This window comes from Stegodyphus dumicola, chromosome 3, assembly GCF_044657685.1.
Source record: "Stegodyphus dumicola isolate Sdum_Otavi_A_Nest chromosome 3, ASM4465768v1".
Taxonomy (NCBI): domain Eukaryota; kingdom Metazoa; phylum Arthropoda; class Arachnida; order Araneae; family Eresidae; genus Stegodyphus; species Stegodyphus dumicola.
In genome coordinates this window covers 57,227,084-57,243,572 of record NC_140770.1, presented here as the reverse complement: position 1 = coordinate 57,243,572, position 16,489 = coordinate 57,227,084, and the positions used below count along the sequence as shown (strand labels likewise).

The window sequence follows — 16,489 nt, the reverse complement described above, 5'->3', positions numbered from 1 at the left end:
AACAAATAAGATATTTTGATCTCTGAATATTTGGACTTTCACTTGCAAAAACACTGTATTCAACTATGGTTTTAAATGTATACAGTAAAAGTCAAATAGACTGGCATCCAGGGGCTTGGCACCCTCTTCGCTGACATTCTTATCCTAAGAATCTTGCTCCTAGCGTTTCCTTCGGCAATATTCGGAAAGGCACGGCAGTTGCTTCTTGTCTTTATGCCGCTTTTTATTTAAACTTTTGCACAAAATTTCGCGTTTATGTATCGTCTGTTTTCTTCATTTACTTATAATGTTATAAGGTATTTCTCCCGTCTTCTTAGCAGGCTTCGTGGTGTAGCAGTCAGCATGCTCGACGCGTTTTCGAGAGGTCCATGGTTCGAGTCCCGGCGAGGATATTGCACATTATTCATCTCTCCTGCTCCGAAATAACCTAGTCTCTACAATGCTTTCAAAATCTGATAAAACTATTCATAAATGAATAAAACAGAAAAACTTATTTTAACAATTCCACAGATATCAATAATAAATATGGATCAAAGTGTTATTCAAACTTTAAATGTAATATAAGAATTCCTATATGCAAATACTATTAAATTCTAATTGTAAAGTTTAGAACTTTCAATTCCAGTACGATATAAAAGATACAATTTTCGCGACTGCTATGGCTTCGAAATATGTAAACAACACAAATTATAAAACGCATCGCGTTGGCTAAAACTGATTAATATAGCGCTGACAAATCCTGTGAAGCAGAATTCTGACTAAGAAGGTGAAAATATATTAATCCAATAAATAGCCACTCTTAATTAATTATTAAGACTAGTTGAAAATTCCTCCTTCAAATTTAAAAATTAATAATAGTATAATATTGGACGGATAATTAAATGTTCGTATCCGACAGAAGTCCCCTCCGCCCCATCGTGAAAGAAAAGACCTCAGTCTACTATGACGCAAGTGGGAATTCAAACTTTATTCGAAGAAATTTCGATCACTGGTAACTATAAATTAATTATAAATAACTTAATAACCTTAATAAAATTAATTATAAATTAATTTTATTAAAGTTTTATTGATTAGTTTTTGTTTAACATCCGGCATATTTGATAACTCCACATCGCTGAAATTCCGAATGAGCCGGATTATCGGACTTCTGCTGTTCCATAAATGTGCCTCGTTCTCCTGCTGCGTGAATTCTTTTATGTCTTTTTTAACATCATGCCCATTGTAGATTTCATTCAGGGAACAGGAAATTACTGTTTAGGTAGTAGAACTCCTGTCTAACCACCATAATATCAAGGGGCCTAATATCAAGGTGGATCTTTGCTTTTGAAACAAAACTCATCTGTAAGTATATTGTTACGAAATGTACAAGCGCGGTGGGATGGCTTTCCCGCGAAGCAGTTTTAGGGTTGCCATAAAATGGCAAAGTAAGGCAGGTTTGCCACATTTGTCGAAAAATCGCCCATTTGGCGGCAAAATTGGCGATATACCATGAACGGATGGAGAACCTTCTGGAACGAATTCTTACCGGTTTAGCCCAGAATGTTCTCGAACACAAGCCGAAACCTATTAAACCCTGCTCGTTCACAGTCAGTTAGTGTGTGCGCGCCTCGAGAGTGCGAGTTTGTGCCTCGTCTAGCGAGCCGATAGTCAGTCATTGAGCGAGTGTATCGAAGTCTAGCGCCGAGTTGGTCGTCGAGTGCATCGAGATAATCTTTTAGTGCATCGTCGAGCTTTGTCTTAGAAATCATTGATTTTGTTAATTAAACATTCATTAAAGTTTTACAAAATTTTAAACAGATAATAAAACAAATTCGAAATTCAATATTCGGGCTTCCAAGTGCTCATGTTCGGTTGGAGGACTACGTTATTCTAAATTCGATGGCCTTAGGTACCGTTGTTTCTTCACAATGCGAGAAACATTCATGCATTCATGAAGACGGTTCATAATTTAGTTTTTTTAAATATAATACATGGCGATAATATTTGGTGGCAACAATTTGGAAAAGAGAATCGACGCAAAATAACGTTTTGAAATTAATACCCTTCTGGGGTAACGTCCTTTGTGCAAAAAATTAAGCCTAAATGATGCAACGCTATTTTTTACCATCTTTACGCTAAAATGAAGTTTCAACTGAGAATATAAGAAACTTAAATTACTGGTTAGAAAATTAAGATGAGAAATTATTTACTAAGTGCTTGTCGAAATTATCTTTTGTTGGAAACTGCAGCTTGTTAAAAATTATCTGCTTAAGTGAGCGCTCAAAAGTTAATGAGACACAAAGCACACATCCGAAGATAAAGAATTTTGCTCCTTAACCAAACAAAAATTGTTTACTTGCGGATTAACTTTTTTTAGCGTGTCTTTTCCAGACATTCAGTGGTTAAAGTTCAGTTTTCATGTTCATGAATCGACTTCATAAAATAAAAATTCTTAGTTACTCAGACGAACTTCAATTTCTAAAAACAAATTTCTAATTTAATGACATTCAGCTTTTAAAAGTTCATCTCTTTCTCTGCCGAAATACACTTTTGTTCAATCTTCAATCGAAATTCATTTTCTTTAATTAAAAGTCTGAGGATTACTAAGCTGTTTTTCAGACATGAAAAGAATGATTAAGTAAAAAAATCTGATGTGTACACTACATGACTTCCTTGTACGGAATATTAAATTATACGCATTTTTTCTTGCATTTCATTTAAACATATTGGATTGAATTAAATCTACTTCGCCGACAGCGCATAAACCACAATAGAATAAATGCATTCTTTAAAATTCACTCTAGTATTTGTTTACCATAGCGACACTCTGGCGCTAGATTCACTTAACAGTATTATATTTCGTTCATATTACAACTCATAATGCACAAAATTTATATCATTTAAAGAATAGAATTATCTAATCGTTGCCACATGTTCTATTCAAATACTATAATAAAGCTAGAATGATGTATAAAAGAAATTAAGCAAACAAAACAAAAAAGAAACAGTTTTTCACAGACGATTGAGAATTTCTCATTCAATTAATTCATTTCTCACTTCGCGAGAAGGCAAAAATACATAAAAACTCAAATTATCTATATTAAAAATTACGAAGTAAATTTTATAGATATTTATAAATTTTAATATAGGTATTCCAGAAATGATTAAGCATGATTCAATTGGCAATAATAAATGAAGGCGTTATCTTTGTTGTTGCGAAGTTAAGTTTCTCTAGATTGGCAACAAATCCACTAGTCTGCTGTTTCAAATGTAAACAACCAATGGCCGCCGTGAAAAGAAAAGGCTTAGCGGCACTTAAACAACTTTAAAATTGTTGATAATTCTAAAAATATTGTACACAGATTTACTAAAGGCATAAAAACCTTAACCGGAAGATAAAAACAACATAATTCAATCATTTTTAAAGCAAAAAATGTACAATTTACAAACATATAAGAGTAAAGAAACTGAGGTCACAGAGCCGGGTAACAGAGTGGATATATATATAAATATATTTATATACGTTTGGCGCGGCCGATTGCAACCAAAATACGAGGTGCACATCTACATGTTATAGCAGTCGTATATACAAAATTTCAACGTTCTGAGGCTACTTCTGAGTTATGCGAGATACGTACGTACGTACGTACATACGTTCGTACAGACGCCACGAAAAATTCTCTTCAGAATTAATTTTAAAGCAGTTTTATAACTTTTCTGGAAGAAACGAGTCTTTTATTCTGTCCTTACGTACAGATATCACGCAAAAACATCGTTAAATTGCTTTCGATAGCGGTCAAAATGGATATTTTCGTTGAAATATGCTGCCTGAAACTTTTCGCGATTACAATACTTCCTTTTTACTTCGTACAAGGAAGTAAAAAAACGATTATTAAATGTCTATTTCAGATAGCCAATGCAAATTAAAATCTTAATATAAAGGGGCGATCGAAAAGTTTCCATTTGAAGCTTGTACAGTCGAGATTTGGTACGCCAATCACACAAAATCGCCTTGAGCATTTAGGCAATCATCCCACCGTTTTACCATGTTGAATATACCCGCTAGGTAAAACTCCTTTTTCTGTTGCTTGAAGAAATCCGAAAACGCTTGCTGCTTTTTGCCGTCCGACCAAAACCGTTGAACTTTCAAGGACTTTTTTAAGAGACCAAATGCGTGAAAATCGCATGGGAAAAGATCGGGACTGTAAGGCGGGTAATCGAGTGTCTCCAACTTTAGTGTGTATAACTGCAGCATTATGACATTTGCTATATGGAGACATACATGCGTTATCATAAAATAGAATCGTAATCTCTCTAGCGTTTCGCAGTACCGTTCTTCAGTGATAGAGACACTTGAATCCTTGAAATCAACTAGCGATGGGCTCTGGAAATCAAAGAACAAGATAAACATAATTTTTCCAGCAGGTGACTGGCTCTTAAACTTTTGGGGACGAGGTGACGATGGATGACACTACTGCATAGTCGAGGCTTTCGATGTGGTGGCAGTGGTGGCACCAGCTTTCGTCTCCTGCAACAATGCGCTCAAGAAACATATTGCCTTCAACATTAAAACACATCAGGTACTTCAGTCAAGCAGCCATTCAGTTAAATTTTTGTTCGGAATCCAACGTGCGGGACTTCTGACTTGACGGTAACCTATCTCCTACCGGATAATGTGTTGCAAAGATTAGGTCGAGATCCTTTGAAAACGCACAAATGGATATGCGACGTTCCGCTCAAATCGCACCATCAGTTGCCCGCTTATTGTCTGTCATGGATGTGGAGGACCTCCAGGCTCGACTTGCATCTTCAGCCGAAACGCGATCAGCACTCGAAGATACAGCACCAAGCGTGAGACTCTGTATGCCTACAGACAAGTATTAGAGAGAACAAAAAAGTCTTATTTGTCTAAGTGCTCAGAACCTTTGCTTGTAATCCAACCTGGTCATAATTTCCTAAAGGGCAAAATGATGGTTCTGGAAGTCATGTGCTGCCAGGCTTTGGTAATGAGAACTACGAAATGGAAATTATTAAAATAATTTTTCCAGTAAGCTTTGAATGTTAATTATGTGGCACAGCTTGTGCATTGAAAAATCGCATGTGCCGACTTGAATGTTCGTAACTCGCGACACTATTCGTCATCAGAGGCTTTTTTTCTTTCCTTGTTCAAATAATTTTCTCGTTAACCAAATTGTTCGTGAAGTGAGGCGCTCATAATCCAGGTTTCCAGTGTATCTATATTATTATTATAAGGTATTTTCTCCCTTCTTCAGCATGCCTTTGTGGTGTAACGTTGGTACACTCGGGGCGTGTACTCGACAGGTCTAGGTTCCAGTCCCGACGAGGGCATTGCTTATTTTTCACGTTCCTGCTTCAAAACATCCCAAATAACTCTACAGTGGACCCTGAATTAAAAAATGGTGTTGGACAATATTTCGTCACCACTTAAAAGAGGAAATATATAAGGTATTTTCTCTCTTTTTCCACCATGTCGTCGTGGTGTAACGGTAGCACACTCGGCGTGTATTCGAGAGGTCCAGATTCGAGCACCGGCGACGGCATTGTTCATTCTTTACATCTCCTGCTTCAAGAAAATACCATAATGACTCTACATTATTGTTACTAGTTAATTTTGTTTCCTCCCGCGTCATAAGCTTTTGATAAACGATAAGGTTATATATTTCATTTATGCACCGCCCCTCTTGACTGGAGATGTTTTCTCTGCTGTCAATCGCATAAGAAAAATCTCTCTTAAGCGTCGTCATTTTTCTATTTTCTGAATCCTGGAACAACCCGCACTGACTGTGTTTACCTTCAGGGAGCACATTCTTCACAATATTAACTGGTATGGGATGAGGGTGGGTTAAAAAATAAATAAAAAGGCAAAGAAACGTTATTCTCGGCAAAGGGAAATGATTGGAAGTTTGATTTACTGCCTGTGTGTACAGACCTGAAAATAAATAAAATAGATTTCCTTTTAGTGATGAATTGAAAGTCGTGTACATTTATTGGAGAAAAAGTATCTTAAGCGATTCTCTGGAATCATCCAACATTACTGCAATCTAAAAGGAGAACTTTTCAACAAAATGAATTTTGCTTGAAAAACAGTATTTGCTCTCATGTGAACATTTATCTTGTTTCATGTAAAATATCGTTTGAGTTCTGTGATAGTGACCTAAGTCATGACTGATTTATTCAACTAACTGCCATAAAAATAGTAAGAGTTCCATTTATATAAAATATAATACTTGTACTTAGGAGTGGTTATATAGATATTAACTTATCTTAATACTAGAGATGTTTCCAAAGTTATAGGAATTTAGGCATAATTTTTTTATTTTGTCACTTTTTATCAATATTACAATGCAGTTTTTCAACATAATCCGCCTTTAATTGAATGCAACTTTCCCAACAAAAAACTAATTTTTTTAAAGCCGTCTTCAAAGAACTTCTTTGTTGTCTCCTCTGTCTCTTTTACGGCCGTGTTAAACAAAGAAATCAAGTACACAATAAGATCAAATGTGGTCAAATATGGAAAGAGATGTGAAAATACAATGCTCCTAACATACGTTGAACAAATTCTGAAATTTGCCCACCTTTTTTCCATAAAAAGAAAATTATTGCTCTTAGCATCTTCCATGGTTGCAAAAACAATGCGCCTGTATCAGTCAAACAACTGAATCAGAATAAACACTTTTGCAGGGTATAGCTGCCTAAACACATCCAGACTTGTCTCTGGCCTGTAGCGTTGCCTGTAAGTTCTAGAAATTATGCTAGAGTTCAATTCCTAGAATTCTGGAAGCTCCTACATATTTCACTCATCTATCTTTCTATCTTTCTATACTCACGTTTTGTTTTAATAAGTTACTAAATATATGAATTAAGTATACAGAATGATCACAAATAAAGCTTATCAGGACTACTATTTCATCTAATTGCTTTGGCAAACATGTTGATGTGATAAGTAGAACAGTGAATTTACTTTAAACTATGTTCGTTGAAATTGTAGAAGATACAACACAGATGGAAAAGGTTTAATTGCCGTTTATTCTTCACAGTTTGTAGAGTCATTAGGATTTTTTTAGAGGCAGAAAAGATCAAAAACAGCAAACGCCTTCGCCGAGAATCGAACCACGGACCTCTGGAATACCGGCTCAGCGTACTGAACCACTACACCACACAGGCACGCTGGAAAGTGGAAGAAATACCTTATATACTGCCCTTTTTAAAGGGCCACTAGGGGTTTAGAGGTCCTAGTTGCCAAATCCTGGGTGCGGAGAATCATCATCCATAACCCTTTTAGTTCGGGCGCCACTTGTAGAGTCATTAGGATTTTTTTAGAGGCAGAAAAGGTGAAAAATAGCAAACGCCTTCGTCGGGAATCGAACCACGGACCTGTGGAATACCGGCCCAGCGTGCTGAACCACTACACCACGAAGGCACGCTGGAAAGTGGGAGAAATACCTTATAAGTTTACAGGTGTTCCCGCACTTCGGGATACAAAGACGAGTATTTGTGATCTGAACGTAAACAAAATAAGAACTACAAACTAACTAAATTAAGTAAGAACTAAAATGCTTTACTATTAACGCGAAGATTGGCCTTTTAATCTTGAGGTATGTAGTACGCAGAATGGGGGAAAGCTACAATACGTCTTCAGTATCAAGAGGACTAAATTTCTGGCCTTAAAGGCGGACAGCAACTGACTGAAGTAAGGTGGCGAAAAGTCTCTCTCTTCTCTCTAACTCCTTCTTGGTTAAAAGCCACAACTTAAATACTTAACAGTTTGCAAGCTCAATCTGCATACTAAAAATAACGGCGTTTATTCTGGCCGGCAGTGGAAAATAAGAGAGGATAGTAAAGTTTTAAAATAAAATAAACGTTAGTAAAACTTAAAATCCTTATTAACTGACCTTTCACAGTATTATGTATCTATATCCGACAATATTAAAAAAAAAAGTGGGAAAAGGGCTCAAAGGGTGTTCAAAAATTTCCACTAGGAAGCGTAGCGCTTTAAAATAAAGAAAACTCATCCAGTCGATTAAATGAAACAAAGCACCTACCATAAAATCGTTTCGAACATTTATTACAGCGTTTACAAGCATTATGGATTAAATCAGAATAATAAATCTCCCTTTAAGCACTCTACGCAGTTTAAAAATAGTAGCTTCACAAGCTACTCGGAAAATGATTATACAGTTTAGGAATACTGTAAAAATAGATCATTCTGGTGAAAGGCTTAAACCATTTAATGCTCAAGTTGCTTTGTTGAACTAGTTGGATTTGTTGTGAGTGCTGTTGTCGAGGATTAGCGTCCATTATGGCTGGTTCCAGAAGCGATCACGCAGTCTCCTGCTTTTAGACACCTTATTGCATACTATGAAACATGTTACTAAGTTACTGCCTCTTTTCCATGGAACATCAGTCATAACCAAAGCTATGTGACAGCAATAAGAACCGGACTGCTCCAATGACTTTTGTAGCAAGAATGGAAGCTCGTACGTTATGATTGCGGAACATACTCTGGAACAACGAGGCACAATTTTATCTGAATAGCATTTCGAATGTTCAAAACTGTTGCATTTCAGAATAGATAAATCCACGCTTTTGAGAGAAAAACGCCTCTGCATTCTGTAAAAGTCACAAGCTAATATGGATTACCTTCGATATTTATCTTTGAGTCTTTCATCGTTGAAGAAGTTACTGCAATAGCCCGCGACGAAAAATCCCGTTAGGGGATTTCTTGCCACCAGTAGATACGGTAGCATATTCGGATATTTCTTTTACCGCAATTTTAGCAACGATCACTTTTATGTAAGGTGGATGATTCCCACAAATTGTACATCGCAAATGTCATTAAGCTTTCAAATCCTATCGCCTGATCCTACTACATTAGCTTCAATCCATGCGATTGTTGCACCACTTGGATCTTCTTGTTTATCGTCGTGCTATAACTTTGGTAGATCTGAAAAACCATACTTTGCTACAAGTATTAAAGTATAAATTTTTTAAAAAATTTTAAAAAAAAATTATGCTGATATTATCTCCACGCAAGCAATATGTTTCTGGTAATTAATCAGTTATAGATAAGAAATTAGAATCTAATCCACAAAGACACGAAAGAAATAAAATTCAAAACCATCAAAATCCGAAATTCCAATAAATATGTAAAAATTTAACCAATAGTCACCAAACCAGAAGCATTATAGATGTGAGAAATACAAAAATTACAAAAAATTACATAAATCACAGAGGATTAATTGCGTGTTCCATTCGCCATGCTTATAAGCAGGAGAATGCACCATATTTATTCTTATCGGTACATGGTTTTAAATCCATCTGCAATACTGTCATCTAATCTGCGAACCTAATATAGGTGTTCTCTTGCAAATACTGACCTGCTTACTTTATTGCTTAAATATCTTTACCTGAGTTATTTTTTTCATTTTTGTAAGCAATATTGTGCTGTCTTTTATCACGAAGAATCTGGGACCATTCTGATATTCCTATGTTTATTCCTATGTTTGCGCATAAAAGTTTTTAGATGTGGTAAGCGGGATACGTATATACAATATCGCAAGAGCATTTATATGACCACCCTGTATATATTTTATACCCTCATACATACACGTACCAAAAAAAAAAAATGCTAAGGACGTTAAAAAAAGGAATTCAAACAAAGAAGCAGTGTCCTCCCAAAATACGAGTATTTGAGAAATACCGATTTAGATTCTAACAAATTTATTTGACTTTAAACGTCCCCGCCCTCGAAAATACTAAAAGATTTCTTAACATTTTTAACTTATTTTACTACATTGTGCAAAAAATGGCGCTACGATTGTTGCTTCCTATTTCGTTATTAATTATTATTTCATTTATGTTGGTGTTGTTGACTAATGCTGACTTGTTCTTACCTATAGTCAGCCCAAGTCAATTACCTATAATCAATTCCTGGTGACAGGGAGCGCAAGATACACCTGTCGTTCGCAACAGCCTTGAGCAGCTTACAGGTGTCAGTGCGACTTAGTTGATGGAGATTTTGATGGAGAGCAAGCACCCCGGCGGGAGTGAACTGGTCCAAAGGTCTCCCACAGATCTTGCCCTACCAACAACCTCTCGAGAGGACTTTCGGCTCGCCGCATATTTAGAGTGCCCTCATGTCGCACGGACACTGTTTACTATTTACAAATATCCATGCCTTCTCTGGGATTCGAACTCGGGCCCTTCTGCACGGCACTCAGCCACGCTAACCACTATACCGGTTGGGCAGCATTTCATTTAGGTAAATGATATACTTTTGGATAAAATAGCGCATTTTTTTTTTTTTTTTTTTAAACAAAATCATTGGAAATTGTCTCAAAACATTTGCAGCGTTTTATAAAATTAAAGACAGTTCCACTATGAATTTTCTTTCTGACACTTGAGTTCTGAATTTCTGACACTTTTTCTGAAATCTTGAGTATCATGCTTTCCTTCCATTTGCTGTAATAAGAACACCGATGATAAATGAGTTAAAAAAGTAGCGATGATAAATGAGTTAAAAAAGTAGCGAAAGTCTGTTCTCTCATAATAACTCTGGGCGAGAATTTTCGTTCTTCTATCTAACCGAATGAGTTATAACTTTGTGAACTTTAATATTTTTGCAGAAATAATTCTCGTATGCTAATTAACCAAGTAAGAAATTGCGGTTATTGAAAACATAGGCAGCCTCTCTCGAGAGTAATTAACAGCGGAAACTACCACGTGATTAATGAAGTGTTCGCGTCTTGCGCAAGAGAACGCGACATAAGCTTGACATTTTCAATTATGAGGTATTCTACACAGGCATGCACCACTTCAAAGTTCATTTAGTCAGAAATTACTTCAAAGTAATTCCCGAGCTGTGTTATTACGAAAGATAAAACTATGTAGCAAATTCTACACACATTACGTTGTATTCTTTATTTGACTTCAGCGTTAGTCTTTTTAGTCCAAAGAGCTTTAGCCAAGAAAGGATATTATTTGTTTTGCCATTTTGCAACGTTTTATTACAGACGGCGTTTCACTTTTCAGATTGTTGCCACCAAATAATATCGCCCTGCATTATACTTAAGGAAATTAAATAATGAAAAATCTGCATTAAAAAAAGTATGTTTCTTGCATTGGTATAAAACAAGGGTACCTAGAGCCATCCAATTTTGAATAACGTACGTCTCCACCCGAATATGGGCATCTGACAGCCCAAATTTGGAATCTGGAATTTGTTTTATTATCCATTTCTGATTTTGTAAAGCATTTATGAGTTTTTGATTAAGAAACTCAGCAATTTCAAAGCGAGCAATGGCAACACTGTGCGGGGAGAGGAAAAGCATTTTTTATCTCCAGCACACTAGATTGCGTATCGGACATTCTGAAGATCTGCTCTTTTTAAATGATTTTCGATATTGCTGTTGAACTGAAATTTATGGTTTAAGTGCGAAGAACATGATGTTTAATAAATAAAGGTAACACACAAAACGTTACAAAAAATCCCAATTAGGCGTAATATTAAATCTCAGATTTTTTTTTTTTTTTTTTTTTTTTTTTTTTTTTTTTTTTTACGTAAAGTTGGGAAAATTAAATCCTTTTTGAGTCAATAAACAACTGCGTATAAATGAGGAGTGTAATGTGAAATCGATCATGAACATTCCATAGTTAATGGCTGATATTTTGATGACAGCTTTTGTGCTGAAAGGCTTTTCATGCATTTGCGACATGTTTTACGAGTATATTGAATTTCATGTTGAAAATATTTTTGGCAAGCATTTCTTGGCTTACATTGGGGAGAAATGGTGAAAATTGCTTTTATTTTGTTCTAAAGTAAGCACATGATTTATCTCTCATGTTTGGAAATTCCGCTTTTAATATTACTGATGTGGGAAATAAATTCATCCGTTTTAAATGCAGACAAAGTTTATTATTTAGAAATATTTCAACTTATGGTCTTTCGGCGAAATTCAGTATTTCAGGAATTTCAGTATTAAAACATTTTAAGGTATATAAAAAAATAGTTCAATAATTTATAAAACAACCTTTCTTAATGCTTAAAATATATTTAATTCAATACTATCAAAAACAGCATATTTAAATTTTGAAATTAATTTATTCAAGAAACAGTTCATTTAAGTCATCTAATTTCTGTTCTTTTTAATAGTAAATGAATAAAAACTGTAATTTAATTTGAATAAATATTTTACGAAAAATGGTTAGTATATTTTTAACTGGTAAAAAGAATATGTATAAATACATATTTATAAAAGATAATATTATCAACACAGTTTTTCTAGAAGCATGTAAAACAAAATTTCATTTTAAGATATCGTAATTAACAATAATACGCTGTCGTCTGCAACTAAGAAAAAAACTTCACTAAAATAAGCATTTTATTTAGAATTTATGACAACTTTAAAATAATTAATATTTCTAAAGAACATTCATACAATATTAAATTAAAACTTTTCATAATTAATGGTTGAAAAATCCAATCATACCTATTGATTAATCTTATATTAGAAAAGGCGAAACGAAAAAAAAAAAAAAATGTGTCGGGCGTGGACGTACTCAGTTGATCAAGGTCAGCGGGATTCTTCTTTTCCCTGCTTCCTTCCTGCAACGTGAAAACATGAACGAATTTTCCCTATCTGCGTTTAACAGTGTTTAACAATGTTTGTCAGAGTTTTTACCCGAAATATTGTATGTACAGTGAAGTTTTTGATTAATTCTTTTATGAGCAGATATTTATTTTGTTAATTATATTGTTCGTTGTTGTGCAATATCTGAATCATGTTATAAAATAAAATAATAAAATACTTGATCCACCTTTATTTAATCTTTATTTTATATGATTTATTTATTATGGTCGATGGTTATTAAGGATTGATCATTTCTTAAGGGTGATTTATTTTGATTTATTGAGTAAGAATGATTTACTTATTGGCGATAAAATTAATATTCGTATAATCTTATCTCCAAGTCTCAAACTGTGTATCCAACCTTAAAGTTGAATTTATTCTCTACTTTTTAATTCTTCTAGTCTCATTTCCATGCATTTCATACCGTAGCGAGTTTCACGCGTTCGCATATTCGATTCGTTAGTGAACTAGTGATTCGATTCGTTAGTGAACTTACTAGTATCAATTAAAATGGCTTTAAGCTTTTTGGAAAATGAATTTACAGACCTTTTTTCTTTAAGACCATATTGCTTAATTCAAGTGAATTAGTTCCCTTAAATAACCAAACAAAGGCTTGAAAACATTTCTTTACATCTGCAGGAATTGATCCTGATTTGCATCCACAGTAGTATCAGCTACATCCACTGCAGCTGCCCAACCGAGATAGTAGTTACTGACTCTTACTGCTGTATCGAAGGCTCCGGGTTCGAATCCCAGAGAAGGCATGGATATTTGTAAATGTATTGTGTATGTGCGGCATTTGAACTCTCCAAATATGCGGAGAGTCGGAAGTCCTCTCGAGAGGTTAGTGGTAGGGGAAGATAGACCCTCGGATCAAACTTCCCCAGGATACTTTTCTGTAGAATTTGGGGGGGGGGAGGAACTGAACAAAGTCGTATAGTCAGCAGTGTGGTGCCCAGGGCTCTCCCCAACGACATTCGCAATCTTGGTCCCCTTGCCAGGAGGCATTTCGTGGGTTTGCCTGATATCAGACAAGCTATCTAGCTTGTCAAAACAACAGCAACATCCACTGAAAACTGATTATCACCACAGACATAAATAAATCTGTTTTGATTTTGCAAAATAAAAACAGAGTAAGAGTAAATCTTTTGCATTTCTATTGTATTTGAGTATTTATGACTTATCCGCTATCAGGAGGCTCGACATGCGAATATCTATTTGTGAATAAAACTATGTTTCTTTATTGTAATCAAGGTGAATAGAGAAACAAGGTTAGACTCTTTTCCAATACTGACGTCATTGACTTACCGAAGTGGAAGAAACGAAGACACAAAAGGAGTAGTTGCTTCCCAGAAGACAAAGTTAATGACGCCATAACAAGAGAACACCTTGTGGTATACTAACCTTGATTGTAACCATGTCTGTCCACCAATCACGTGCTGACTTTGTTTGTACCTAAGAAAAATTATAACAGCATAAAATAATCTGTCGCAAGCAATAAAAGTGTTAATCGCACATGACAATGAATAAAACATCCACTGAAAACTAATTATCACCACAGACATAAATAAATCTGTTTTGATTTTGCAAAATAAAAACAGAGTAAGAGTAAATCTTTTGCATTTCTATTGTATTTGAGTATTTATGACTTATCCGCTATCAGGAGGCTCGACATGCGAATATCTATTTGTGAATAAAACTATGTTTCTTTATTGTTATCAAGGTGAATAGAGAAACAAGGTTAGAATCTTTCCCAATGCTGACGTCACTGACTTACTGAAGTGGGAGAAACGAAGACACAAAAGGAGTAGTTGCTTTCGAGAAGACAGAGTTAATGTCGTCGTACAAGAGAATACCTTGTAGTATGCTAACCTTGATCGCAACCATGTCTGTCCACCAATCACGTGCTGACTTTGTTTGTACCTAAGAAAAATTATAACAGCATAAAATAATCTGTCGCAAGCAATAAAAGTGTTAATCGCACATGGCAATGAATAAAATATTTGTATAAAAGCTTTTCGTTTTTGAAAAAAAATCTGATACTAATCAACCAATAATTAAAAGCCCAAAATGTAACTAAATATATTGAACATATCAAAAATCTGATTTCATGCATGAGATTTTTTCAATGACGTGTAATTATCAGAATCATATCATATTAAATTTAATTTCAGGAATATATATACAATTTTCTAAAGGTTAATCAATATGTTGCTTAACATATGCATTATAGTGGTAGCAAATTATATCCAAACTCATTTTTTTTTTTCGTCTGTGGCTTCTGCGAGATAATTGCTTGACTACAATAGCTTAAATCCACTATTAATACAGACCACATTAGCTTAGAAGTTTCTTTTCCTTATATGCAGTTCTCTGCTGCCTCATTCAAATAAATAAAAGTAGGATTTTTCAAAACGAGACGCACTTTCGTTCGAGACTTATCCATCTAAGCATATCTATTTCAGATATCCTGGATAGACTGCACATTCTTGGGTATATAATCCCCATCACCCCTCACCACTTTTAAAAGTGCGTATGTCTACGAAGAGGAGACCTGGAAAATAATCTTTTCTGCCAACTGTTAAACACCGGGAAAAAAAAGACGTTACCATGACGACCTTTCGCTCCCAGCTAAAGTACGTATAGCAACATTCCTTGGTTACCTCAGTGAAAAATGCACGGGAAGCTCGAGCCATCCTTAGAAGAGAGCAATTTCAGTGCCTTTCGCTCTTATCTCTTCCTCCATCTTAGTATAAATAGGTTATAAATTGCATGGCTTAGAGTTTTAGTTGTCTTACGCCACTTACTAGAAGTTCCTGCCATATTTCCCAAGGCAATAAGCTAATTGCACTTTCTGTGAATTTCGAGACAAGAACTTAACTTTTTACTTAAATTTAGTCATCCACTGCCATTCTTTTGCTCTGTCGACTAAATCCATCGTTTTATCATTAACTCTGCGGCGATTGGTCGAGTTAATGATAAAGCGATGAGTTAATGATATCGATCTGCAGACGTAGACTTCTGAAGGCAGTTGGTAAAATAACAGTCTGTTTTGATGATTAGCAGTAGATAATATGGAAGAAGTGTTTTACTTTTATGTGCTCTTACAAGCTTCTTCCGTTACGCAGTTGTTTCTATTTTGAAAGCCAAAAATGTAGAAACATTTGTAGGGCTTTGCTATGTCCGTACGCTGGTGTTAATGTCTTGCAGACCTTATTAGACTAGAAGCGAGTTATCGCTTTAGTCTGAAGCAATGATAAGTCTTAAGAAAGGTTAAGACAACCATTTTGTCTTCCTCTTAAGTAAACAGAAGCCACTACTTATGCGACAGACGAGCATCCGGTACCTGCGGATAATAACATAAGATACAGATAAATTCAAATGACTGAGAATACACACATACTGCTTAATACTACATAAGACTACCCACCCAGATTAAGATGGCTGAAGATAATTAACGGCGAGTATTCGAAACATCGGCTAATAAGATGCTAAAGCCGGAATAACTTTGGCAGAGCTGGCGACAGTGCGTAGCTGAAACGCGAGGCTGTCAGAAGCTCTAAAACTACTCTAGTCTAGTCTATCAAAAATGGCCGAGAATTTCACCTCTTATTCAGCTCTTGTATTAAAACCCTAACGATTCTCTTTCTTCATTACTTAGCTAATGCTGACTCTTATTCAATTCGTTCTTCTTAATCATGATATGAAGGTAATTGCAATTAATTTTCAAAGGTACTTCGTAATCAAACGCCTTGGTCCTTGGTCCGAGAATATCACAGAGCAACGTGTCCGGCTCGATTAGATAATGTCATAAAAGCCACTCACATATATAAGTCTTCAGTTGTTCCCTCTAAGAGGAA

At 35.2% G+C, this 16,489-nt stretch overlaps 1 protein-coding gene across 3 annotated transcripts in view; it reads right to left on the bottom strand.

The window, feature by feature from the left end:
- LOC118192218 (uncharacterized) overlaps positions 1-16,489 on the bottom strand; it is a 345,204-nt gene that overhangs the window by 279,720 nt on the left and 48,995 nt on the right. For 2 of the 3 annotated variants that reach the window (XM_085812924.1, XM_085812925.1), the window contains 2 exons: positions 14,407-14,552; positions 13,938-14,084 (listed from right to left, as the gene is read on the bottom strand). In XM_085812924.1, the coding sequence (XP_085669050.1) occupies positions 13,938-14,084; positions 14,407-14,552 (293 nt within the window). The remainder of the gene's footprint in view (positions 1-13,937; positions 14,085-14,406; positions 14,553-16,489) is intronic. The other variant, XM_085812926.1, reaches the window with a different exon arrangement.